The sequence below is a fragment of the Zosterops lateralis genome, assembly GCF_965231275.1.
Source record: "Zosterops lateralis genome assembly, chromosome: Z".
In the NCBI taxonomy this organism is placed as follows: Eukaryota; Metazoa; Chordata; class Aves; order Passeriformes; family Zosteropidae; genus Zosterops; species Zosterops lateralis.
The window spans coordinates 12869317-12896434 of record NC_139800.1 but is presented as its reverse complement, the minus strand read 5'-3'; the positions used below and the strand labels follow the sequence as shown (position 1 = coordinate 12896434).

At 39.4% G+C, this 27118-nt stretch overlaps 1 protein-coding gene across 1 annotated transcript; it reads left to right on the top strand.

Annotated features, from left to right (window-relative positions):
• Positions 1–252: 252 nt before the first annotated feature.
• DDX4 (DEAD-box helicase 4) lies at positions 253–18035 on the top strand (the record flags this gene model as incomplete). Its single annotated transcript, XM_083884269.1, has 15 exons — positions 253–403; positions 1248–1328; positions 2290–2349; positions 2554–2634; positions 2987–3067; positions 4646–4788; positions 5862–6014; positions 7387–7541; positions 10052–10181; positions 11148–11314; positions 13932–14077; positions 14410–14509; positions 15624–15894; positions 16049–16129; positions 17945–18035. 15 exons carry the CDS (start codon positions 253–255, stop codon positions 18017–18019), a joined length of 1875 nt encoding a protein of 624 aa, XP_083740395.1. The 3' UTR covers positions 18020–18035.
• Between the last annotated feature and the right edge of the window lie 9083 nt (positions 18036–27118).

Sequence of the window (27118 nt, the reverse complement as noted above, 5' to 3'; positions counted from 1 at the left end):
GCCAAAGAATCAGACCCCACCAGGATGGATTTTGGGGGAGATAACGTCCTGCCTGACCATTGTGATCTCCTTTTATGACCAAGTGACCCACCTGGTGGATGAGGGGAATACTGTGGGTGTTGTGTACCTAGACTTTAGCAAATCCTTTGACACTGTCTCCAATAGCATATGCCTAGAAAAGCTGGCAGCCCACAGTTTGGACCACATGCTGGGTTGAGAACTGGCTGGACAGCTGGGCCCAGAGAGTTGTGAATGGTGCTGCATGCAGTTGGTGGCCAGTCAGTCACTCGTGGTGTCCCCCAGGGATCTGTGTTTGGCCCAGTCCTGTTTAATATCTTTACTGATGATCCAGGTGAGGGGATTAAGTCTACCATTCACAAATTTGCCGATGACGCTGAGTTGGGTATGTGTGTTGGTTGATCTGCTGGAGTGCAGGAGGGCTCTGCAGAGGGACCCAAACAGGCTGGATCAATGGGCTGAATCCAGTGATAGGAGGTCTAACAGGTCCAAGTGCTGCTGGGTCCTGCCTTTGGGTCACAGCAGTGCCCTGCAGCACTGCAGGCTGGGGCAAAGTGGCTGGACAGCAGGCAGGCAGAAAGAGACCTGGGGATACTGATTGACAGCCAGCTGAACATGAACCAGTGTGGTCAAGAAGGTCAGTGGCATCCTGGCCTGGATCAGCAGTAATGTGGCCAGCAGTCCTAGGACAGTGATTGTCCCTCATACTCAACACTGGTTAGGCTGCACCTTGAGTGTGGTGTCCAGTTCTGGGCCCCTCCGTTTAGCAACGATCTTGAGATGCTGGAGCAAGTCCAGAGAAGGGCAACAGGGCTGGTGAAGGGTCTGGGGCACAGGTCCCATAGGGAGCCGTGGAAGGAGCTGGAGGTGTTTAGCCTGGAGAAAAGGAGGCTCAAGGGAGACTGTGGCCAGAGAGGGGATCAGCCTCTTCTCCCAGGCAACCTATGACTAGAGAAGAGGAAAATCTTAAGCTGCACCAGGGGGTGTTTAATCTGGAAATAACCAAGATGGTCTTCAGAGAAAGGGTGATTAGGCATTGAAATGGGCTGCCCAAGGAGATAATGCAGTTACTGTCCTTGGAGGTGTTTAGGAAAAGCCTGGACGTGGCACTCAGTGCCGTGGTTTAGTTGATGAGGCAAACTTGATGATCTCAAAGGTCTTTTCCAACCTAGTTGGTTGTGTGATTTCTGTAATTTTCTACCCTATATGCAGTACACTGTCTGTTACAGGTACCAAAGATGGACAAAGGGGTGTGCCTCAGTCTGGAACTCTCCGCTTTAGAGAAAGAGGAGTTCTCGCAGATGGCGCAGGTGAGGCTTTTTAGTAGTGGGGGTGAACTGTACAGATTTTCTCACTGGTGAGTTGTGGCAGTGTAGCTAATTGTCAGCTTGATTGGGACTTAGAGCAGATCTCTAGTGGATGGCAACCCTGCCCATAGCAGGGAGGTTGTAACTAGGTGACCTTTCAGGTCCCTTCCAACCCAAGCCATTCTATCATTGCTATGCATTTCCGGAAGTGCTCCTTGATATCTGAAGAGCAGTTGATTTGATTCTATTTTTGGTTCAAATAATGATTTTTAGTAAGTGTTAGAGGCAGCATGCTAGTACTCCTTGAGGACATAAACAGCATCCTTAATACATGCTAGTGATTCTTTTCTGTTAAAAAACAAGTTGCTTTTTTACAAAACCAGCACAATTTTTATTCTTTAAAGAAATTTAGACCACTTTCCCACCTTACGGGCTGAATCTCATTATGGTAGGGGAATGCAAGATTCGTTTGACTGAGCAAGACTTTGATGCAGGGCACTGATGACAAGCAGTTTGGCTGTAGACTCTACAGCAGCAATTGTGAAGTAACTTGCAAGCTGTATTTAAGGTCTATTGTATTTATGGATACTTAGGATATTGTCTTTTGCATGTAAACCTTTAAGATGTAGTTTTTTATTTGTTGATGTGGGAAAACTGACGTACTGTTATACACCAGGCATTGATGGAGAGGAAGCCACGGATGCTGTGCTAGGAGAACTCTTGGTGTCCTGTACCAGATGATGCTCTTTGTTTTTACAGCGTGGCAGAACAACTGAATGCTTTCTGGCAAAAATATATTTCCTGTCTTCATTTTTTCATATATTTAGGAAAATCACTTTGTTGTATTGTCCTCTTTATATGAATAAAATAAGGACTTAGAAGAACAATTACTAGATGTAAGATGCTTGACTTACACATCAAAATTAGGCAAGCTTCAGTGACTCTGTGCTGTTCTGCACTGCAGGAGAAGGAAATGGAGAAGATGGTGTAACACAAAACAGAGGGTTTAAAGGATTTGGGCAAGGTGAGAATTAAATTTTTTGTATTGACTGGTGTGGATGATGGCAGCATACACTGGTCCTTCTTTCTGGCTTTGCCCATTCTCTGAGAACTAGGAGTCAAGAGTGAAAGCTTTGAAATGGCTTCTTCAGCCAGATAAAAGGCACTTGATCTGCTCATGCCAAAGTGGGCAGATGGAGTTACTGTGTGCTATGCTGTGTTCTTGCAGGTTTTCAGGAACAAAACTCTGTAGATGGTGCTAGTCCCCAAAACAGAGGGTTTAAAGGCTTTCGTAGTGGCTTTGGACAAGGTGAGTTGGATGGTTTGGGTTTTTTTTTTTCATACTGAGTGGTTTGTATGGGTAGAGCATGTGTGTGGTGATCTTTGTGGGTTTGCTTGCTCCCTGAGAACTGTCAGGTCCAGAGAACTGAGAATTCCTTGTGTTCTGAAGAGCAGAACTGGTTCTGTTGTTCAGCTGTGTTATGAAATATGAGAGGTCTCTTTAGAAAATCAGTATTCCTGAATATAATAGAGTATAGTTTGGAGTTAGAGAAGTTGTTGGGACTGTTGCTCTGCAGATTTGTTGGAGTAAATAGCTGGCTTCAGTTGAGTATTTCGTGATACTGATTTTATACCCTCTGCTATGTTTCTTTTACTTACAGGTATGAAAGGTGGGCAGAAGGACATACCTCAGTCTGGAACTCAGGGTTTTAAAGAAAGAGGAAATCTCTCAGATGGTGCAGGTGAGGCTTTTTAGTAGCAGGGGTGAACTCTATGGATTTCCTCACTGGTGATTAATGACAAACCAGTTCCTTCTTAATTCTGTCAAATACTGTCACTAGTGTTTCTCTCTATGAGGAACCTCCTGCAAATGCTAGGTATCTTGGCTGTATGCCTATAAAAGACATGTTTGTAACTCACTTGGATTTTAGTTACTGGGTTTTCAAAGCTGTTGTGTTGCATAATCTTTTTTTTGTCTTGCTGATGCTGTTTCAGTTAATGCACAGTGAAGCACAGGTGCTAATCCCAGAATTGAAAGTAAGCCTTAAAAAACTTGCGAAGTTTTGAAAGAGTCATTCTAGACTTGTACCATTCTACCTTCTGTAAGGGGAAATATTTTATTGTCTGTGCTGACAAGTAAGGTGTGTAGGCCACTTATTCCTGATTAAACTTTTATTTTAATGTTGAGAGTGTTTTGTTCTCTGCTAGGGATTTCCCCCCCATAATCCCGTTGTATTCTTTTCCCACTGATGCTGCTGTACCTGGCTACGTATATGTTATTCTACCTAGAGTATGGTAATATTCACAGAAGTACCATAATTCAAATTAGGAATGGGATTAAAACAGTGTAAATGGTCAGTGGATGGCTGATATTCTCCATGTTAGAAAATCTTGTGTGTTACTCGTGAAAGAACTTTTCATTGTGGAAAAGATGGCTAAATAGTCCTTTACTCAGAGGATGAGTTGCAGTGAAGCACTGGAACAGGTTGACCAGAGAGCTTGTGGATACCTCATCCTTGGAAGTGTTCAAGGCCACATTCAGTTGGGCTTTGAGCAGCGTGGTCTAGTGGATGATGTCCATCCTGAGGCACAGGGATTGGAAATGATCTTTAAGGGTCCTTCCAACTCAAACCATTCTATGATCCAGTGACTAGTACGCATGTTCGGAAGTGATATTTAATATCTGAAGAGCAACTGATTTGCTTCTATTTGACTTCCTTCAACTCATTTTTTTTTCAGGTTTTTTGTTCAAATAATGGTTTTAAGGAGTTAAAGTCTTTATATAGAGGCAACGTGCTAGTGCTTATAGTGGACATAACTGCATCCTTAACACAGAATAGTAATTCCTTTTTCATGACTGCAGTGTGAAGTATTAGTGTGTTACAAACTGGTCTTGAATTTGGTATGCAGCAGTTGCATCTATCTATGGAATTCCATGTGGAAAGAGAATTCTTCAGAAAGATTAATTTGTTGTGTGGGAAGCAGGTCCTTCCTTGTGTCATAAGAGCATGTGTCTCCCTGGATGATAAAGAAGAGGCTAATTTAATTTTTGTGAGTACCTCTTGAGAGTGGGGTCCTTGAGTGAGTGAATGTAAGACATGAATACTTTACAAGTCTGACATCAAATGGAGGTAAGCTTTAGATCTTGTAATATAAAATTAAATCCTGGTAGAATGAATGTATGGAATTTCATGGCTTCCTGAAAAATAAAGGGAAATCCAGATATCTCATTGAACTTAACTTCAGTAGCTTCATACTTAAAACAGTTTTATTTTAACTTCTTTGTATTGTTTGTGAACTTAAGTGGTTGTGTTCTTAAGGTCCAAAGGTGACTTATGTGCCCCCTCCACCACCTGATGATGAACAAGCCATCTTTGCACGTTATCAAACAGGAATGAATTTTGACAAGTATGATGAAAATGTTGTTGAAGTGTCAGGACTGGACCCTCCAGCAGCATTAATGGTTAGTGAACTGGTTATTCTCACAGTTTATGTGAAGCATGATTTACAAGGATGTGTAGTGGGGTCAATATTTGCAGCTAATGAAAATACTAATAAAAAATACTGACTCTTGCAGATAGTGTGACATTGGAAGGAGGTGCTCCCCCATTTGAAAGATAAAAATTTGAATTCACAATAACTAACAAAACTACATAAATGGTCCAGAGAAAACAATATTGGATATATAGGAAGAGTAGTCATTAAATTGTGGAAGAATACCAGTTTAAATATTGAAAGAAAGAGGTCTTTGCAGCAGTTTCTGCGCAGGCTGGTATAGTTACCTTACTGAAGTAAATTACTGAGGGATCTTCAAAAGTGTAAATGAAGACCTGTTGAGGTAGTATTCATTTGGACAAAGGGGTGTTTTAAAGTAATTTTTAGCCCTATTCTCCATGGTTGCAGTTGATTGTTTAACATACAGCTAAGTTTATCTGTAATGGGTGGCCAGTGTTGAAAAAGGATGAAGCTCTTTTTAGGGAGGAGAGTGGGAAGTGTAGAGGGATTAGTAGCACACTTATTGAAAGCGAAAATGCAGAGGTATTCTCCCCGTCCATCTTGTGAAAGGTGTTCTTACTGAAGTTAAACTGATTTTTCTCACCTGTGTTGCTTTTTGGTCCTGACTGGGAATGTTGTTTTAGCTACTCTTACTGGTTTTAGCAGAGACCACGTGTAGCTCCTATCTGAAATGAAAGTAAAGAGTTCCAGGTTTTTTCATAGCATGCTATGTGAGTTTACTTGCTTGAATCCAGGCATATGGCTTCTGAGCAATTTTGTCTTGAAAATAACAAGACCAGCTCAAAGCGTTCAAGTTCACTGTCCTGCAGGCAATGTTTTTTGAGTGGCATTAGCAGATTTTAGAGACCTTTAGGGCTTTTACTATAAGGAGCCTTGGCAACCTAAATGACTGGTGAGACTACCTCTGAAGTTAACACTCTTTAGTATTTAGATGTCTGTATCCTACAGTAAGCATTTTGGGTTTTAAACTTCTACCTTCTGTGATTGCGTAATGACTGTTAATAATTTTTTCTCTTACAGAGTTTTGCAGACACTAACATGTGTCATACTTTAACTGTGAACGTTGCTAAAGCTGGATACTCTAAGCCCACTCCAGTGCAGAAGTACAGCATTCCTATTATACTGGCAGGACGGGATTTAATGGCATGTGCCCAGACAGGATCAGGAAAAACTGTAAGTGTTTTGTGCAATATTTGTGCTACTGAAAATGTGTGACTGTGAGCTTTTAAAGGGGGATGCCTCACTCTTCCATGTCACATGCTTAACTGTTTGTTGTCCAGTAATTTCACTTGCACAGCAGTGGCTGGTATCAGGCACAGGTACAAGTGATAGAGTTGTCACATTTTCGGCTTTGTTCTTTATTTCAGTAAACCAGTGTCTTAATACAGCAGGCAAACCTTCAGAGATATAGCCATGGATTGAGAAGTATGGGCAGGCAGTCCTAGAGACTGTTGATGACAGGAATCAGCATTTGAAAGTGGAGACTTCTGTGTTGCATGGGGTTTTGTCTTATTTAAAGTGAGGGTTTTCTGTTTGCTTGGGTGTTTGGGTTTGTTTGCTTGTTGTTGTTGTTTTGGTTTTTTGGGTTTTTTTTGGTTTTGGTTATGTGTTTTGTTTTGTGTTTGTATTGTTTGTTACCTTTTTTTTCTATTGTATGTGTATGAGTTTTGTGTGGGCTTTTTTTCCTTTTTTTTTCTTCAGACTTATGCCGAAGTGTAACTGCATTGTGCTGGTTCATCATACTTGGTTTGATGAAGTCTGATCTGCACCAGTCTTGGTTTTAGGTGATTTGCTTTTAATCATGGAGCCGTGTTGAGAGTTGATACTAAGTTGAAAATTGTCTCAGCTTTTTAAACTGATGTCCCCAAACCTAACCACTGACAGCTGGTGGATGGGAATGTTCAGTAATGAAGTGTAGCTTTTTGCTGTTCAGTTTAGTGTGGAATCCTAGTTTTGTTTTACTGTAGCTTACTAGTTACTTCTTTTGAAAGACCTCTTTTGTTGGCAGAAGCCTGTGCTCTAAATGTTCTGAATGCTTTTGGGACTGCTGTACAGATTCAGGTTTGTGGGTATCTAGTCTTACATGGAAGTAAGTGTGCTGGTGTGGTGCAGCTGTGTGGCAAACTGATCTGTTATTCTGGTTGTCTGAGGAATCTTAGTACGTGATTACTTTACAGACCTCCTGATGATAACTTACAGCTTTCAAGTACACATTAAGGATGGTTTAGGTCTTGGGTTACTTAATTACCAGGGTATGTAATCAGTGTGTGGAACTGTCTGGAAAGTTAGCCACTGCATGATTGTGTTCCTGTGTTACTAGGTAAGATCCAGAGAGATACTTGCAGACTCCTTAACAAGGAGAAATAAGCTTAAATGTTCTGTTGTGCATTCAGGTCAATCCTTTTGCAGTCTGCTGTCCTTGGTTGTTGTGTGCATTGTCATTTAAACTTTAAGATTGATACACAGATTTTAATGTGGCTGATAAAAGCTTTTAAGACTAAACAGCCCAAATACTGCTGTGTTTGTTTGGTTTTTTTTTTCTCAGGCAGCTTTTCTTGTACCAATTGTGGCCCAAATGATGAAGGATGGTGTAGCTGCCAGCAGCTTTAAAGAGCAGCAAGAGCCAGAATGTATTATTACTGCCCCAACTAGAGAACTGGTAAATCAGATCTTCCTAGAAGCAAGAAAATTCGTCTATGGGTAAGCTTTTCCATGGTTGCCTGATATTATTGATAGTTACTTTGCTTGAATCAGCAGTGCTTTATTTTTTTCATAAATATTTGCAAATTTTATTGTGCCAATCAAATTACAAACACTTGAGTTTAGATTATAATGAGTTCAGATTATTATACTGATTAGCAGGTTTCTTACTATATGACTAGGGATTTAAGTGCCTGATATTTCTGATCTTGGGGTCAGTGAGTGGGACTGGTGAATGGAAGGTTTTCTCCAGCTTCAAGCAGATATAAATATTCAGCTTACTGCAGGAGAGAAGTGAAATTTCTTAAAAAATGTGTTAAGAGAATTTTCCTGTCTGATTGTCCAGGAGCCACTCTGGCAGTTGCTCTGACACCACCTGTGACTGCAGCTGCTGGGACTAAAGTCCCTTTGCAGCAGATGGCTCTAGTGAGCTGCTGGCTGCCCTGCTTGACTCCTACACACACCACACAGAAAGTCGTGAGGTTTCGTCACTGACTCGACCCCAGGTTTCCCATAGCAGAATCTCAGACCTGTGTTTCCTTCAAGTAATTTCATTGTTTTGCAGCAACATGTAATAGCTCAAGCAAAGTGTCTCCTGAAGGGACCCCTGAGCAATGGAATCATTGGGTTTTTATAAGCTCACAGTTTATGTACCTAGTATTTTGAGGTCTTCTTACTGAATTATTTGCTCCTGCAGAGTTTGAGTGTTGGGTGACCTGGCTAGTGATGCAGGTCCTTATGCCCTTTGTTAAGCAAAGGGTCAGCATGAGTTCATGGTCTTTTGCTTGGGCTCTAGTATTTCTTGCCACCCAGAGATCAGTCAGGAGCTTGCACTGCAGCTGCTCACTGAGCTACCTGCACTAGATGTATTCAATATGAAGAAACTCACTAGCTTCTCATATGTAATTTATACTTGCTTTACTTTCATCTTGGCAAAGTGGAGGTGGGTGCTACGGTTTTTAGTTAACTTACAGTTAGGGTTTCTAATTACTCTTACTTCCCTGTGTTTCTGGTCTTAGACATGTCACAGCTCAAAGAAACTCTTAGAACAAGAGATCTAAGCTTTTCACTGAGTCCTTTAATGTTGTGTGAGAGTACATTTGTACTAGATTTGTCATAAATCTTTTTACTAAGTAATAGCTTCTACCAGTGTACAGAAGAGAACTAAATCTATTGTATGTAAGTTTGTTACTGTTTGGAGGTGAAGTGGAGAACATCATCACTGCAGAATCTGGTGGGATAAATCATACTTGCCTTTGTTAAAGCAGACTTACACTTGGAGACTGTCTTCAGGAAGAATGATAATAACATTACTAAATATGTTATAAGGAATGGCTCAATCTCTAAAACTGTTATAACTTTGTAGCTGATTCTGTTCATTATGCTCTTTTAAATCAGATGAAGATGATTTCACCATAAAATAACATTTGAGTTCTCCTACAGCTGGCCTGTAGTAAAAATGTGAATGAGTTAAACACTATCAGGATGCAAATCTGTAGTTTCTAAAGAAGAGAGCATGCATGTTGATCAGTTGAGATTTATGATCTTAGGCTCTTTGATTTAATTTGCAAATAGGAATATGAAATATGTATGTATACTAATGGTGAATAAATACAGAAATTGTAAGATTCCAGAGGGAATTTATATTCTTGACTAAAGCTTTCTGAAAAGTTTTGATTAACTTCAGTAAATATTTACCATGTTTATCTGGTCAGCATTGTTGCATATGAAGCTGAATTAGTATCTTCAGTAAAAGACCATTTGAATTTGGGTGTGAAAATACTCATTGCATGGATGTAAAAGCCATAGCAGAAGTTATAAAGATGAGCTTGTAAACATGATTCAAAGCTGTGTAAGGTAGTTCTTGCTTCAAGAAGTGGTTTTCTACAGAAGAGTATCTGATGTAGCTCTGCTTGGCAGATCTAACCAAAAAGCTTGGTAGGAAGAGCACTGAGTATTCTTTGAGTGGATTTGCTCAAAGGATACACTAATCCTTGAGTGTATGGAGTGAATCATATGAGTGTATGTGGATTTGCTGTCTAATCCTTGGCCTATATGGCCAGTGTGATTAGCTGCTTTACAGAGATGCCATATGTGTATTTATTTTTTAGCCCTTTTAAGGTCTGCAGAGGTTATTTTTGAAGCTCTAGAGGCATATGTAGTGGTGATTCTGCTTTTTCTGAGGATGATGTATAAAAGGGAGCAAAGTCTTAACACTATTTTGACTGTTTCTGTTAGTAAGTCTTAGTTAGAGAGGAGAATGCAGGTGAAATCAAGTGTTTGTTCCTGGCAAGCCACTTGGGCAGCCTCTGCTGTGTAGTGTGAGGAGGAACTTCAGGTTTACTTTGAGTGAGTTTCTGGTTTTGAACATTTCTGGATTGACCTATATGCTGAAGGAGTTAAACCACTCTTAAACTGATTTACTGATCTGATTATTTTCTGTGAACTTCCATGAAACAATACTATTTGCATACTTAAACAATTAATCCAAATGTTATTCTACATAACAGGACTTGTATAAGGCCTGTTGTGGCCTATGGAGGTACACAAATAGACTATTCAATTCGTCAAGTAATGCGAGGCTGTAATATACTGTGTGCCACTCCAGGAAGGCTTCTAGACATCATTGGAAGAGGAAAGGTAAGATCTTAATGTTTCATCTGGATTCCCTAAATATTCTTACCTAAAAGATAAAATATTATTTTCAAGTTTTTCAAAATTAGCAGAAGCAGAGGTTGGTTTTCAATGCCTCCATCAGTGTGCTGTCTTTGTGCAGGCACTGAAATACAAGTGAGGTTTTCTAGGCTGTCTAAATTCCATTAGGTTTTTGAAGGAGTAGCCTGAGTCTAGATTTCTTCAGTTCCCTTCAGAGACAGCTGGATAATACCAGTCTAAATCAAAGTGGCTGCAGTCATCATGGCAATAAAATTTTATAGCTTAAATACCTGGAATACCTTCACTTAGTTTTTGTGGCATATTTGATAGCAGATCTTCACTTGTTTATTTTGCTACAATGGCTTTTTATCTATCTGGCACTGTATTTTCATTTACTGATCCAAAATACAAAAACTTCAGGTTATATAGTACTATAATTGAATTTTTATTTTCCCCTGTCATTATAAATTCATCTAGAAATTTTTACATGTTAGGGTGGTGACTCAGTGATATTCACTGAACAAACGAAGTTGTGAGGCTTTTAGTCAAAAGTGAACTTCAGCAATGGTGAAGTTGTAATATTCTTAATAATGCTTTCTGACTTTTTTTTTTCCCAGAAAAAAAAAAAAAAAGGTTTTTTGAGACTGTTTGAGGGTTATGAGGGAATCTTTCTAAAAATCAAGGCATAATTCCAAAATAGTTTGGCTGAATTATAGTTGGTCTCTATGCTCTCTGTGTTTGCATTGCTGAGCCAAGTTCTGAAGCACTATGGTGTGTGAATTTGTGCAGATTAAAAGGCTAAGCAGAGGTTGAGATGTAAACAAATCATTGTACTTCCACTTTTTAACTCGAAAGAAATAAGCAAAAGATAGATTTTGGAAATTAGGGTATTTTGTAAGCTCATACTGCCAGTGAACCAATGGTGTTTCTCTTTGACTGAAATACTTGCAGATTGGTTTGCATAATGTGAAATACTTGGTGCTAGATGAGGCCGACCGCATGCTTGATATGGGTTTTGGTGCAGATATGAAGAAGTTGGTGTCTTTCCCAGACATGCCACCAAAAGACAAGCGCCAAACACTAATGTTTAGTGCCACTTTTCCTGAAGAAGTTCAGAGGTGAGTAGAATAAAAATAGGAATATGTCTGAAGATGCACTTGTATAGAACTAAGTATCTGAAGAGTTAAAAGCACTCCTTATTTTTAAGAGCTTGAAAATACGGAAAGCTATGATACTCATGCATTGTTGAATTTAAACAGGGACTCTAAAACATTAACCGCTTAATTTAGATGGGGACTCCTAAGCAATTTAGAAAGTTGTCTGAAGGCTTTTAAATTCCATTTCTGCAGAAGTCCTCATGTTTCCCTCTGTTAGTTTTTTGTTCCTCCCCCACAACATCTGTGCAAGCTCAAAACCAGTGATGTTGCTGATAACACTTTGGCTAATGAGACATACCAATTATTGCTCAACTTACCAGCATTTATGATATGCAGTTCTTACTTTTGTAGATAGTTGGTATTTTCAGTGGTTTTAAAGCTTCTACAAAGGGATTTACGATACATCTTACATATTTACTACTCGTTACCTTTAAAGTTCACTTAAGGGAACAGTCTTCAACAGATGGTAAGTGTTGTTGCTGAGTAACAACAAAACAACTAATTCCCTGCAGGCAGATAGAAACTTTTTTAGTATTTCTTCTGCTTTTTGAGATACCAGCATCCAAATACTCATTCTGTTAAATCAGAAGAGTCTTTAACAGTGTACTCTGATTCTCTCAGGTTTTGTGTCTGAAAGAAGAATCTCAGTTCCTTTATCTCTAGGTCTGTTTTTAACATTGTGGTTTTGCTCATCCTTTTCCTATGTATTTTTTTTGGCATACTGGGGGACGAATTGAGAGTACTGTAACTACCAGCATATGAAAGGAGATCCCTTGAATTGTTAAAGATGTTTACTGTCTGCTTCTGTTTAATGAAAAAAAAAAAACAAACCAATAGATCTACCTTTCTGCTGTCAGTCCTGCAGAATTTACAAGTGCTGGTGGAAGACTTCAGAAACCTGAGTGCTTGGATTGTGGTTTGGAAGTGCATAATAACATAGTCCTAGAAGCATTTAGCTTAGAAAAGACCCTTAAGCTGATTAAGTCTAACTGTTAACCCAGCACCAGCAAGGGAACCACTGAACCAATGTCCCAAATGCCACATATCTTTTAAGTACATTCTGGGGTGGTGATTCCATTGCTTTCCAGGCCAGCCTGGTCCAATGCTTGAAGACTTTCAGTGAAGATTTTTTTTTCCCTAATAGCCAGTCTAAGCCTCCCCTGGTGCAGCTTTGAGGGAGTTTTCTTTTGCCTCTGCTGTTCTTGTAACCTTTGGAAACTGAAATGCCTAAGGGTAATGTTCACATTTTAGAATGTGAAAACCCTTCTTTTCTGGAGTCAGTTTGTTCCTGGATTTAATGCTTTTCTGGTGATGAAGTCAGCTAATGACTTCCCTGTACTCTTTTGCCAGGAGAGCTTTAAACAACATACTATTTTGCTAGTATTGGTCACAAAGGTGCTTTCTTTGGACCTGTTGGATTCAAATCGTCCTGCACTTCTGTTCAGTGAATATAATCAAATTTAGTTATAACACAATGTTTGGTTTTATACCTGAACTTGTTTTTGCTGTTACATAGACCTTTGATCTGATAGTTGAAGGTCTTTCTACATTTGTGTTGAACCATGCATTTTTCCAGTAGTTGACTGGAGAACTTCAGTTTAGCATTTGAAGCTTCATAACTTCCAGAAGGCTATTGTTTAATCCCATCTGGCAACTAAGTGCTCTACAACTGCTCACTGTGGAAGGCTACTTCAGGGTCTCCCTGAAGCCTTCTCTTCCCCAGGCTGAACTCCCCACCTCTCGTCAGTCTGTCTTCATAGGGGAGGTGCTCCAGCTCTGTTATCAGGTTAGTGGCTTCCATGAACTCATTCCAGCAGGTCCACATCTTTCTTACACTGGGAACCCTGGAGCTGAACACAGGTGGGGTCTCACAATATCAGAGCTGAGGGGCAAAATCCCTTCTGTTGCCCTGCCAGCCACAGTGCTTTGGATGCAGCTGAGGGTATAGTTGGCTTTCTGGGCTGCACGTGCTCCTTGCTGGATCATGTCTAGCCTCTCATCCACCAGCATTCCCAAGTCTTTCCCTCCAGGTCTAAACTGGATCCATTCTCTGTCCAGCCTGTACTTGTCCTATCCTGTCAGCCTGTATAAAAGATTTCTCTGTCTTTCTTGTAAACCCCCTGTAGATACTGGAAGGCTGCAGAAAGGTCATTCCAGGCTCAATAACCCCCACTCCTCAACTTTCTCAGCGTGTCTTTAGAGGAGAGGGGCTGCAGCTCTGTGATGATCATTGTGGCTCTCTGGATCTTCTCTGACATGTCTGTCTTCTGAAGATGCCACAGCTGGATGTGCAGGACTCCAGCTGAGGGATTACAAAGGCAGAGGCAGAGCCCACTGACCTGCTGGTTGCACTTCATGCAGCCCAGGATGTGGCTTGTGTGCTGGACCCAAACTATGCAGATTCCTCTGGCTTTTCTAATGAAAATAGTATATAAGACTACTTGTATTGTTCCTCACAAAATGGGGGATAAAAACATTTGTTGAGAGCATTGCTTAAACATAAATGAAAATATGTGCTTTGAAAGCAAAAATATTTATGTATTATGTTTCATGTTGCTCAATTACTTGTCTTTTTCAGGCTAGCTGGTGAATTTTTGAAAACTGATTTTTTATTCGTTGTTGTCGGACGTGTGGGTGGAGCATGCAGTGATGTTCAGCAAAATATTCTTCAAGTTTCTCAGTATTCCAAGAGGGATAAACTGATCGAAATTCTACACAGCATAGGTAACTTTACTTAATGTCAGTTGTTCACCAGGGAAGTCAAAATTGCTTGGTTTTAAACTTAGAGTTACGGCCGTATGTTTTTATTGTGTATTACATGCTTTCCAAGATGAGGCTTGAAGCAGAACTTTGGGAGCTGTGAGTTTTTAGGCATATTTAAGAGATATTTCATAGAGTCATAGCAGAGTTTGGGTTGGAAGGGACTTGGAAATGTCTTTTAATCTAGTCTAATGCCCAGTATTTGTCAGTTATTAATTTCTATTAAGTACTGTTCTAAATAGTGAAAATGTGTCATGTTTCAAACTGCAGTGGCTTTAAACTTCTGTTCAACATAGGTGATGAACGAACCATGGTCTTTGTGGAGACAAAGAAAAAAGCAGATTTCATTGCATGCTTTCTTTGTCAAGAAAACATACCAGCTACTAGTATCCATGGGTAAGTATTTTTAAAGTGAAAGTCACCTGTGTTTTGTAAGAGGCTTTTATTGAGAATTCACATTTGGCCATATCTGCGTAGTTTAGCTTTCTGTGTGTTCTGACAGACACCAGAATATGGAGGTTGAAGAAGGGCTAAAATGGTCTTAGCATGCAGATGCAGGATGTTTGTGTATATCCTGTGACTGTTGGATTTGTAGATGTGTGGAAGCCATACAGCTTTTGAGAAGATCTGGTCTTCCAGTCCTGCTGAGCCTGAATTGCTAATTCACAACCAACCCCCTTGTGTGAGAGGAGGTTCTTAATACATTTCTGTAGAATTACTATATTGTGAATTGAAGTATACATAGAATAACTGGTTCAACAGAAGCTGTTAAGCTGCCATAAGTGTTACTGGTTTCTGGTTCATTTTGCCTTTTTCAGTTGCAGTTAGGATAATTAATCTTCTCTAAAGTAGTGTTCATTATGGGCTTTGCTACATATCCCATGTTAAGAGCCTACAGAGCACTCTTTAGCTTTCTAATTTGTTTTCTTATTTGGACAATAAAGAGCATGAGTGAAGTTCTGACCCAATGTAGTTCAGTACTGGATAATCTGTAAATATTCTTCAAACATGGGAACACCAGAGCAAATCTATTTCTTGTCATGATTATGCGTGGAATACAAGTTCTGTACTGCTGACTGGTCAGTTTTTTTAGAAAAATGGTCTGTGTAGACTTCTTTGCTATTCCGTCTCCTTCCTACAAAGCTGTAGGAAAAGAACTTGTAATCAATTAAGCCAGTGGATTTTCTTAGAGAGGCAGTGAGTTTGATGCATAATTATTTCCAGATTTTTAAAAAAACCTCAATTTCTCTAGAGACTTAACAGTTGCTCTGTCTTGCTGCTCCTCAGTTAAAAATTCAGAAAACCTAAACTGGGCAGCGTATGAATTGTTTAAGGTTTTGGGGTTTTTTTGTTTTGCATCCATTGTCCACACCACCCCCCCCCCCCCAAAAAAAAAAAAAAAAAAAGAAAAAGAAAGAACTTCTTTCCATGAAATGTGGCATTTAAATAGTATCTTAAATAGTACTGTAGATTTTAGAGACATCCAGTCTAACCCTTGCTTTCTTTATAGAGATAGAGAACAGAGAGAGAGAGAAATAGCTCTTCGGGATTTTCGTTCTGGAAAATGTCCAGTTCTTGTGGCAACCTCGGTGGCAGCAAGAGGTCTGGACATTGAGAGTGTTCAGCACGTGATTAATTTCGATCTTCCTTCCGCCATTGAGGAGTATGTACACCGAATTGGGAGAACTGGTCGTTGTGGAAATACAGGGAAAGCAGTTAGCTTCTTTGATAACAGTTCAGATGCTCATCTTGCACAGCCTCTAATTAAAGTGCTTTCAGATGTAAGTTTCAGATCTTAGTGCTTAACTTTTTCTGTTCTTTAAGATTTCGCTTAAATGTACTGAGCAACAGTGATGTTTTTGGTACTGTTATGGAACTCCTAACTGAATTGGTAAAGCAGTTAAAGTCTCTGAATTGATTTTCCTCATTGAATAGGCTCAGCAGGAAGTTCCTGTTTGGTTGACAGAAGTTGCTTTTGAGGTCAAAGGAGGACAACTCCCAGTTAATCCCCAAAAGGTAGGTCTGGAAATGAACTGAAAGTCTTTTCTATTAGAACTTTGTCTCAGTTTAAAACTGTCTTTATTGGTATATATCCAGAATAATGCCACTGAAACTGTTCTGACTGCAGTAGTGTCCCTTTTCTTAGTTGTGCATCTTCAAGGAATTCAGTATTACTGAAACTAATTTCAAACAAGTTGCTTGACTTGGGCTCTTACAGTGTGGCCCCTTACTAGCTGCCATAGTCTTGATCTGGAAAGTCAGGGTTCCTCAGGAAGAAAACATTGATGCAAATATACACAAAAGCTGGAGTTCAGAAATTTCTCTGCTGCACATGTAGGATGGGAGCAAATAGTTGCTGATTATACAGTTACTGCTTGTTATGAATCAATCACCCAGTCAAGCAACTCATTCGACTGAAAACTTCAGCTGACTATAGTTAGATAAATGCCCCAGTCTTGTCTGTGTCAAAATTCTTAATGTCTGTGATGGGGAGAAGCCTTTTGGTCTCTTACTGTTGCTGACTTCAGGATTTAAATTCTGTGCTTACGTATTCCTATATGAAAGCCTTTCCTTCATGTCTTGATTCCATAAGAACTTTATCACATTTCACTTACTTCCAAGTGTTTCAAATGCACTTTCTTTGAGACCATAGTAGAAACAATTGCACTCAATGCTTACACAGTGTCTGAAGCTTCAGTTCAAGGTCTGACCTTCCTTTCATTAATTATCTTTTCCTATATCATATTTACTGAAAGGATAGGGTTGTTTGGGTGTTCTTACCTGGCTGGCTAGTCCCCTTGCTAAATCTGAATAATTTTTCTGGGGGGCCTTAAAGAGATCTCAGTTTAAATGTCGCTTCCTTCTCAAATTTGCAGGCTAACATTACAGCTGTTCTGTATGTTTGCATTAACCTTTTCTTCCAGAGTAATTCTTGACTCAGTGGATCTTTCTTGCATATTCTAGTTCAAGGACGCTTTATTTTTGCTTTTTTTTACAAGATTACTGTCAGAGGTGGATTTCACTAGATCACTTCCAAATGCAGGTCTCCAGCCTTTGTGTAGTGTCTCCCAGGATTTCATGAAATCCATCATTCCTAGGTCCAAGTCTGTCCATGTCCTTTACAACCTCTGAGTTACTAAATCTGACTGTGACTTTGTCCAGAATAGAATAGATTTCAGTGTGAAATCTGTCTGCTTGCATTGGGAATTCTGCCCTTAATATCACATACATAGAGTGCACCAGCTCTTTGAGTTGTAGATTGTGAGGTTCTCATTATTATGAGACCTTCTCATGTCAGTCTGACAGAAACTCTTCATTTTTAATCAGGCCATTTTTTCCTGAAAAGGCCATTTGATAATCAAGTGATGCATTTGAAAAAGGAATCTGTTGGAGGAAGTTACGTGATTATTTTGAGGCAGTTTTAGAGATTACTGAGCTTTATTCTTTTTCCAAAGGAAAAAAAATTACTGGGAATGTAATGCAGGCAGAAATTCTTAAGTATGTAGTGGAGAAAGAAGGAAGGAAGGTTTTTTTTTCCCTACAATTAATTGTATTAACTGATTTGTGTTGGGTAAGAAAAGAAGTAGGAATGTGAACTGTGGGAAGTGTTATTCCCACAAGTGATAAAATCTGAGGTTGATCAAACTGCGGTAATTTCACACCAGCGTCAAAAAACCTTGTATATGGGAGGTGAATGGTGAAAACTTTCTGAGTGTTCAGATTACACTGAGACAGATGCATGCAGAAAGCTATAACTGTTTTTTGCTGACTTAACCATTAAATGATTGAAAGTGTTAATAATTCTAAACTAGGACCTTGTGTGTTTCCTAGAATTACAGAGGCAACATGAATGGAGGAGAAGTAAAGAGGGAGTGTTCTGCAAGAGAAATCGAGTCATGGGATTAAACTATACCAAACTAGTTTATACTCTGTTGCACTGTAAGTGGGATGTTGCATGAGAAGATAATCTTGTAAAGTCCTAGTTTGGGAAGGAGCTTTATGTAAGGGTTTGCCTAAACTTTGTTCCTTTTTTTGTAACATGTCAGTTTAAAAGTTTGAATCTTGTGTTACAATGATTTAAGGATCTGTTAAACAGCTCTTAAGCAGTTAATAAAGGTTTGAGAAGTGCACTTTGATTGTTGTCTCTGTATCAGTTATATGTCATTGCAGTTTCATGAACTGGTATTACTTTGACATGCGTGGAGCATTTGCATCTGCATGTGGAACTCAAGGTCAGTGGCTACACCCACAGCTTAGTGAAAATACATGTTTTCTACAGAGCCATCTTCAGAGAAGGATGGAACCCTGTGTTGCATCTAGTAGAATGTTTTTAGCTTTGAATGACATAAATATACTTCCTCTATTTCTTAGGAAAAGTTTGCTTTAGAATAAGCTTGGTGCCTTATATGCAGAAATTTACCCAGGCTTGCAGAAGCTATAGGAGGTAAGCAGTCACTAACAGTTCTAAATTCCTGTAAACTGCTTTTTCAGTGAATTTTTTTCCCATTTCAATACAATATGCTACACAGATGCATATCATTGTGTCCCCAAGGAAAAAGGGCAAGGTCATTACATTCTGTAGTATCTTGCACAGCTGAGCAAACTTTCAGGCTTCTCATGGTTTGCTGTTCAGCACACAGTGCTGAGCACTATGTCTTTTACAGTCTTCCCTCTAAATCCGGGGAAATGTTACATGTGCTTACAGGACTAGAGTCCTAGTACCCAAGTTTGCGAGGATCAGAACTGACTGGACAGTAATAAGAAATCTCTCATTGTGGAAAAGTGAGCTGTCATTCTTCATGTGAATATCTTCGCAAAACTATTTACTTAAATATCTACTTAGAGAAATACTGTTATTTTTGTAGACTGTAATTTTACTGCTATATATTATGCAAAAGGAGTAAAGTCCTAATCGTGTACTTGGAAGTGAGCTGAAAGGACAGTATATTTAAATTGCAGCTCAAAGGTAGTGGATGCGTTTATGCATTATGTTAATAATTCAGTGTAAAATACTCTGGGTAGTATGACTCATTTTCCTGAGAAGTATCCGTGAAGATTTTGGCATCCATTCTGAATTCCAGGTAAATTGAGGGTGTTTTTGATGTCTGACTGCAGTAAGTTCGAGTGAACTGTTGGAAGAAGCTGTGAGCTGATAAAACTTGCCCATTTCTGTGAAGACATGTCAAAGAAAAGAGTCACCTGTAATCTAGAGTAAACATTTGAAGGGAACCTAGTTTACCATTCTTTAAAGGACCACTGGCTGTTTTTTTGTTTTGTCTCCCATCATATGACTTGTGAATTGTGGTCATGCAACAGAGGGAGTTTTTCAGTTGTTAACATTTTCTATAAAACAACTGTTCTGCCCCCATTCTTCATAATCATTTACACAGAAAGGTGATAAATGATGGCTGTTCTAGTAGGGAGCTGCAAACTCTGATAAAGAAACAGAGCTAACAAACCAGTCCCTAGAATGATACTGAAATAACTCAAAGATGAAAAGTCATGTTTACTACTTCTTTTGAGAGGGTGAGAGCTGGGAGGACCAAGTCTACTGTGAAGGAGAAAGAAAAACTTGAAGAGCAGTATTTTCAGAAACATACACTATTCAATTTTGGTTTAAGCTTTGTGATTCTTTAAATAAATATTTAATCTGCAGGAAAATACTTCAGTGTGATTTTCAGCTGGAGGAAAATGCTGACAAAGGAAGTTGGGGTGGGGAATGAAGTGCCCTGTCAGCTGCCTGTTTATTTTATTTTTGCACACAAGTAATCTTATATGGAGAATGTTGAAAAACTGAGAAATTCCACATCAATACATTACTAATTCAAGATAATCCTGTTGCCCTGGTGGCAAGTCAGGATAAATGTTCTTAGAAGGTTTTGCTGAACCGATTTTAATTAACCTGAGGTTTATGTGAAGATGCTATTTGTACTGGAACTTAGTTCAAGATTATGTTGAGGGTTCTTGACTGACTAGTATTACAAAATGACATCAAACCTTTCATTGAACAATGACTGTGGATTTTTTTCAAGCTAAATTCAATTTTTGTGGAATGTATAAAAACACTGACAACGTGTTTTCTTTTAATGCTGGTTTGAGCACAAGTTATGTCTAATTCTTGTCACTAAAGGAAAACATAAATTAGTGTGATGGTTTTGCATGGCCTGGCTTTTGGTAGCGAGGGAGCCACAGAGGTGGAAGTGTCCACCATGTTCATCAGAGCAAATCCCTGATGGCTCTGAGGATGGACATGCTGCTGGCCAAGGCTGGGTCAAGTAGAGGTGATGGTAATGCCTCTGTGACAACAGAATTAAGAAGAAAATCAAAATGAAGTGACTGAACATGTTTTTTTAATAGTCAGAGAAGAGGGGGAGGTGAGAATGTGAGGGAAACAACATGGAGACGTCGAGGTCAGTGGAGAAGGAGAGCAGGAGGTGCTCCATGCACCAAGATTCCTCTGCAGGCCCTGGTGAGGACCATGTGTGCCCCTGCAGCCTGTGGGGATCCGTGAGGGATGCAGAGATCCACCCAGAGCCTTTGGGGATCCCTGGGGGATGCAGAGATGCACTCACAGCCCCTGGGGGAGGTGACCATGCTGGAGCTGGTGGATGCCTGGAGGAGGCTGTGATCCCGTGGGAGACCCTGTGGAGAGAGGGGCCTTGCTTCCAGGCTGGAGCAGCCTGTCCCTGGAGGACTGCCCCCCGTGGAAGAGTGAGCCATGCCAAAGCAGTTGTGGGAGGACTGACTGCCTGTGGGAGGGACTTCGAGGCAGAAGTTTTGGGAGGGCTGCTCTTGTGAGAGTGGACCCACACCGGAGAACTGGAGAACTGTCTCCCATGGCTGTAGTAGGGTAAGGACTCTTATTGCACATAAGCAGAAGAAAATCTTTGGATGATAAACTGACCAAAACCCCCATGCCCTGTCCCCTGCACTGTTAGTGGGGAGGGAGGGGCTGGGAGAAGAAAAGGTGTTTTTAAGGGTTTACTTCTCACTATCCACCTCTGATTTTGTTAGTCATAAGTTCACTTTATGTCTATTAGCCAAGCCTGTTCTGCCTGGTCCTTAACTCATGAAGCCTTCATTAATTTTTCCCTCTCATCTGCCCAGCCCTGGCAGAGGGGGGTGAGTGAGCAACTTCCTTGAGTGCCTGATGTTTGGCCCGTGTCAAACCACAACAATTAGTAATTTACAGCCTTTCATCGTAGCTGTTCATGTGCTATGGATGAGTTCTAAGGAGTCTTCAGGTAGCAGCTGAATAAAGCAATGTTTTCACAGTATGCTTAACTTAGCTGATTAAGGGCTGCATCTTACCACAAATATTACGGCCATAAGAATTGAAGGACTGTAAATGAGAGTTCTGAAAAATAGAAAGAAAATAGAATGTCTGCAAAACTAATACCAGGTTGATTAAAATCCTCCAGAGTGTTATGACAGATAGGAAAGCAGACTATATTCTGCTGAAGACATAATAAACAATCTATTCTGAAAACATCTCTTTCATTGTTGGTAATGCTTATAGAAATTTGCTTTCACCTACGAATTGGCTTTAAAAATACCAAAGAATGGACACTTAAAAGGCTGGGAACAAAAAGCAAGCTTGCTGAATATTTTCAGTGTGTCAGCTGGCTTTATACAAAATCTGTATTCCTCTTTGATTTAAATCAAGTGTAAGGCTTCATTCAATATTAGGTAATAATGAGGGTTTTTTCCTGTTAGCCAAGTTTAATAATTTGAGTATGCTATCCAGCAGTTCCAGGAATTCCCTGGTGACTCAAGAGGAGGATATTTGACATCTGTCACAACCTCTTCAGTGACACCATAAATGGATGGGTCTTGGTAAATCTGAATGTCTGTACATTGTCCTGTACTTCAGAAATTGTGAAAGGTAAAAATACTACTGTGCCATTGCAAATCTTACTTTTTTTGTGTGACTTCTATTGTGTGTGGTTAGTGTCAGTCTTTGGCAGTAACATTTCTTACCCTGAGTTATCTGAGGATTTTATGGTATAATTGTCTTAACTCCATTAACTAATAAGCAACAGTAGATGAAACCCTTTGACTCCGAAGTTCGGATCAAGGATGTGAGAATCTTACATCTTATCATGTTCTCTTCAGATTTATCTGATACTTGTATTTCTTCTAGATAGCTTAAGGAAAATGTTGAACTCTGTAGAACTAATTCTGGACAATAGTTCAGTAGTGCTTGAAATACAAACGTTAAATGTTTTTTATTTTATGCTGTTTATTTCCTTCAAAGGAACTATGGTACAGTCTTTGGCACTTCTAAAGGTAATGAGTTTGGCTTTTATTTCTTCTTATTAAGCAGAAAAAAGAACCTGTTGCGAAAGGACACTTAGAGGAACTACTTTGTATTCAAGACTGGGGAGTCATCTCTATGTTCAAAGTTGACAAATTATTTAGGAGGCAGACTGCTGAAAATACATCTTCCTCTTTATGCTTCTAAATAAATCGGACTTACATTTCAGAACCTGATGTCCATATATAAGTAAGAATAATATTTTATTTTCTCACTGTAAATGTAGAAGTTGCCTGCTGATACTGTCTTAGAAAACTATGGACAGTGGCTGTAGTCAGCTAATTTCAGTGTTTTATGAACTTGTCATTCTTCCTGCAGTGCAATACTATCAAGCAGGATTTCCTTGCCCTATTTATTTACCCTCCTTCTTTAACCAAGTCAGCTAAAATAGTTTTCAATACCCAATCCTTAAATATCTCCCACCTTTAAAGAATGCTGTGCTTTGCTCATCCTCCACTCTTCAAAATGAAATACGCAGTCATAGGAGATGGGATGGTTGTTGACAAAGACTTTGTGTCCTGGAAAGATGAAGTTTCTGCTGAAAGCAGCTGACTCAACTTTGGCCTCTTAGTGCCTCTACTGCTAGTAGCAGGGAGATGAAAAGAGGCAGATGGTTTCTCAAGAATTCTTTGTCTTCATCAACTCTGCCCCTCCACTCCCTCTGCTTAAAAATTCTGGGTATCTTCCTTTAGGATCATTACCATGTATCACTTGAAACTGTGAAGCTATTCCTGTAGCAATATTTTTGGGCTTTTTTTGCCCAAATATGCCATTCAAATTAAATTATATTGATGACCTGTTTTTCCTTAAGAGATTCTGTAATTATAAGGTCATATGCAGCATACACAAATGTACTAAGCAAAGGAACATTCTTCTCCAGAACAAATGAATTTCTGATCTTGCAGTATAAAGTTTTTTGTACTAGTTGATAATTTCATTTCCAGATCACTTCTAGAAGTTAATTTACTTAATTCACATTTACTGTCTATAGTGGTGAATATGTAATCCACCCTCTCTGAATGACTTTGGGAAATTTTGTGCATGTAGACTGCAATATATACAATTTAGGAATACAAAACAGTGGTTTATTAGAAGGTGTAGATAACTGGTAGCATGTTTGTCTTGACTAAATGGTTCATGAGATAGCTGACAAGTTATAAGGAAAAACCTGACCTCAGACCACAGCATCAAAAGAGCCCGGCCTCACCAAGTGAAGACTTGGTGGCCTGGCTCCTTGGAAGGTGCAATTGTAGGTAGCCAGACAGGAAAGAGAGGAGGTCAAATCATTCTATTAATTCTTTATAGGAATTTTAGAGACTTAGAAACTTGCTAATTACTTAGAAGTAATGTGTCCAAAACATTTCCTAAACTGTTTTTACTATTCCAGAAATGTGGTGCCCTAGCGAGTACCCGCAATGTCTCAAATTCACATTGGTCATGCTTTGTACTGTAACACCTCTCCAAGATGTGAATATTTCATTTTATGAAAAGCAGTTGTACTTTCATATTGTATTGTTCAGTCACCAAGATTTACCTCAGATTTGCAGGTTAGAGATTCATTAGTGAAGTGTTTTACCTCTCACTGTTTTCCACTCTGAAAAGTTTCACAGAGTACTTAGTGTCATCTACCTGTAATAAAGCTTTTGACACAGTTTCCCGCACTACTCTCATGGAAAATCTGGGAGACCATGGCTTGGACAGGTGCACTGTTCACTGGATAAAAACTTTCAAGATGCCTAAGCCTTGAGAGTGGTGAGTGGAGTAAATATCTAGCTGGTGGCTGGTTGTGGGTGGGGCTCCCCTGGGCTCAATACTGGGAGCACTTTTGTTTAATGTCTTTATTAATGATCTGGATGAGGGGGTTGAGTGCACCCTTAGTCAGTTTACAGATGAAACCAAGCTGGGTGGCAGTGCTGATCTGCTGGAGGGCAGGAAGGCTCTGCAGAGGGATCTGGACAGGCTGGATCATGGGCTGAGGCCAGTGGGGTGAGCTTCAACAAGGACTCAGTGTTGGAGGTCTTTTCCGGTGTTAATGATTCTATGCTTCTATGACAAGTAGAAATGGCCTTAAGTTTCATCAGGGGATGTTTATATTGGATACTAGGAAAAACTAACTAATCGAGTCATTAAGCATTGAATTTGGCTCCCCAGGTTGGTGGTGAAGTTGCAATCCTTGGCATTGTTCAAAAAATGAGTCAACGTGGCCTTTTATGATATGATTTAGTAGGCAGTGGTCAGTGTAAGAGAAGAATATCTTATAGTATCTTATAGTATGATAAGCTGTTCTTGTCTCCATAACCTCTTTCTTTGTTAAAGTATATGTGAGAAACTTGCTTCATTGCAGGTGGTGCAGCTCTCCCTTCATAGTGAGTCTCTGCTAACAGTGACTCATGCTGATTAAGTTGTCATGAAGAGTCTGCTTACAGTGGTCTTGGAGTGGAAAATTACAAGAAATGGCACTTTGTAATCCTGCTTATTAAAATGTCTTGGGATTTTCAGTAATTCCTGTAGCCTGTTTGTACAACTGCATTTAAATCTGTTTCGCTGCTTTTGCAACTGTACTGTAGTAAAAGGCTTGGGAATCTTAAATTACCATCAGATGAAAACATGTAAAAAAAATCTGTAATAAATCACTAAAGGCATTACTCTGGGAATAAAGCATCCCTTCTTTGCCAGCATTTTACAGATTGCAATTACAGCTGCTGTGATGTCGCAATGCTGTGAAGAAAGATGTGACAGGAAGGAAATAGTGCATAGTTCTCTATTCTGAAATTGATAACAGCTTTGTGGACTTCTTAGCAAAACACCTGATTATTTTCTTGAGGAATAAATCTTCTCTAGGGTGTGGATGAAGAAGATACACAAATAATTGCACTTAGGCATTAAAAGCTGTGTGTATTAAACGTTGGTAGCTGCACACTGCACAACATAGTAATTGGTACATTTCTTATGCCTTTTGTTAGGTTTGAACAGTTTGTAGAGTCTGCCTCTGACTGTAAGTTGACATATTTTTATATGTGCCCAGTGTAAGGGCACCGACTTTAAGCACACAATGGATTGTGGTGTCCCTTTTTCTCTCTCTCTCTCTCTCTCTCTACGCCTTTATCAGAAACGCACTGCTGTGTGCTTATATAGTAGGTCAGGGACTAACACAAATTTCCATGCCAAATGTGTAATTTATTATTAAAATTTTCTGATTGATTTTGAACCATTTGACTAGTCATTCCTTTTGACCAGTGAGCATTTATAAATCTTAGGTGCTTTGTTCCCCTTACACTGTTGTCACACCCATTATTGGTGCTTATTGAGTAATATGTTACATAAGCTTGGAAAATGCATTGCATTTAAACTAAGGCTTTCATCATAAACCAGAAATTTAAGAGCATGGTTTTGAGGCTACTGCTGTTGTTGAATTTTTATGTTACACTAAAGTGAAATTTAAGAATGTCATAGTTATTTTTTTTACTTGTTAAATGCAGCCTTGCATGGAGGTTAATGGTAGTAGATTTCTAATGACAAGCTACTCACTGAAAAATGGAGTTATGGGTATTTGGAAATTGATATCAAAATCAGACTGGTTTCACTGTAATTTTTCTTCCCCATGAGTGAAATCACTAGAGAAAAGAAGGACACTCACAGTTTTTATTTGTGTTTTGCAATGCCATAAGTCAATGAAAGTCAGTTGTCATGCCCTCCTCTTTACATTTAGAGGAATTAAGTGGTTCAAGTCATTGGCATAGGTAGAAATCAGCCTAATGGATTTCTTGGTTAAAACCAACCCTGCAAGTTCCTGAGAAAATTCAGTAAATGTTTTCCATCAAACCTGCTTTTTCTAAGACTGCACAATTAAATGCTGCAAGGTCCATTTGAGGACTGGTCAATGAAAATGCACCTAATTTTTTCACTGAATTACAAAATGCTCTATTCTGTGCCAGTGTTAATTAATACAGGCTCACTGTAATTATACAGTGGTCAGTAACTTTATAGGGTGTGGTCATACATAATACGGAAGATAAATGTTTTTCAGAACTGAACTACTATGGGTAACAAGTCTATTTGCAATAAGGGTCAGATTTTTAGCAGTAGTTTTGCAGTCTCCTGTCTCTCCCTGCCAAATGAGATGGGGAAATATTTCTCTTTAAGAAGTGGTGCCATCTGGGATCAACCAATGTCTGGAGCATTTACTCCTGAACCACCAACCCAAACAAATACTAGTAGGGGCATCAGCAGTGGAAACAGTTGAGTCTTTCTGTGAAGGCACTTCATTCCTTGTGTTGCAGGAACCATAGCTTCACTTGCTCCTACCCTCAGGACTGAAAGACTAAGTTCTTCTAGAGCATTCATGTGAGAAGTGGATAAAAATTTCTGTAAGTGTAGATATGGAACACGTTTTTTGGCAGCATTTCTATTGTACTCTGAAGGTTTCCCGTCTTCTGTGCCAAATCACTTTTGGTAAATAACATTACTTTTGTAAGATGTTTTTCTTTGTACTATTAACTTGCTACAAATGGTAGTGGCTGAAACAGTTACTGATGCTATCATTAAGTGCCATTTCCATCCTGGAATCTCCTAAGTGCTACTGTACAGTCCACAGCCAAACATTTAAGATTGTGGAAGCCTTAAAGTAAGCATGTACATAGCTCTAAGGCAGGCAGAGAGTTGACTCAAGGTTTTTAAAAATCAGACAA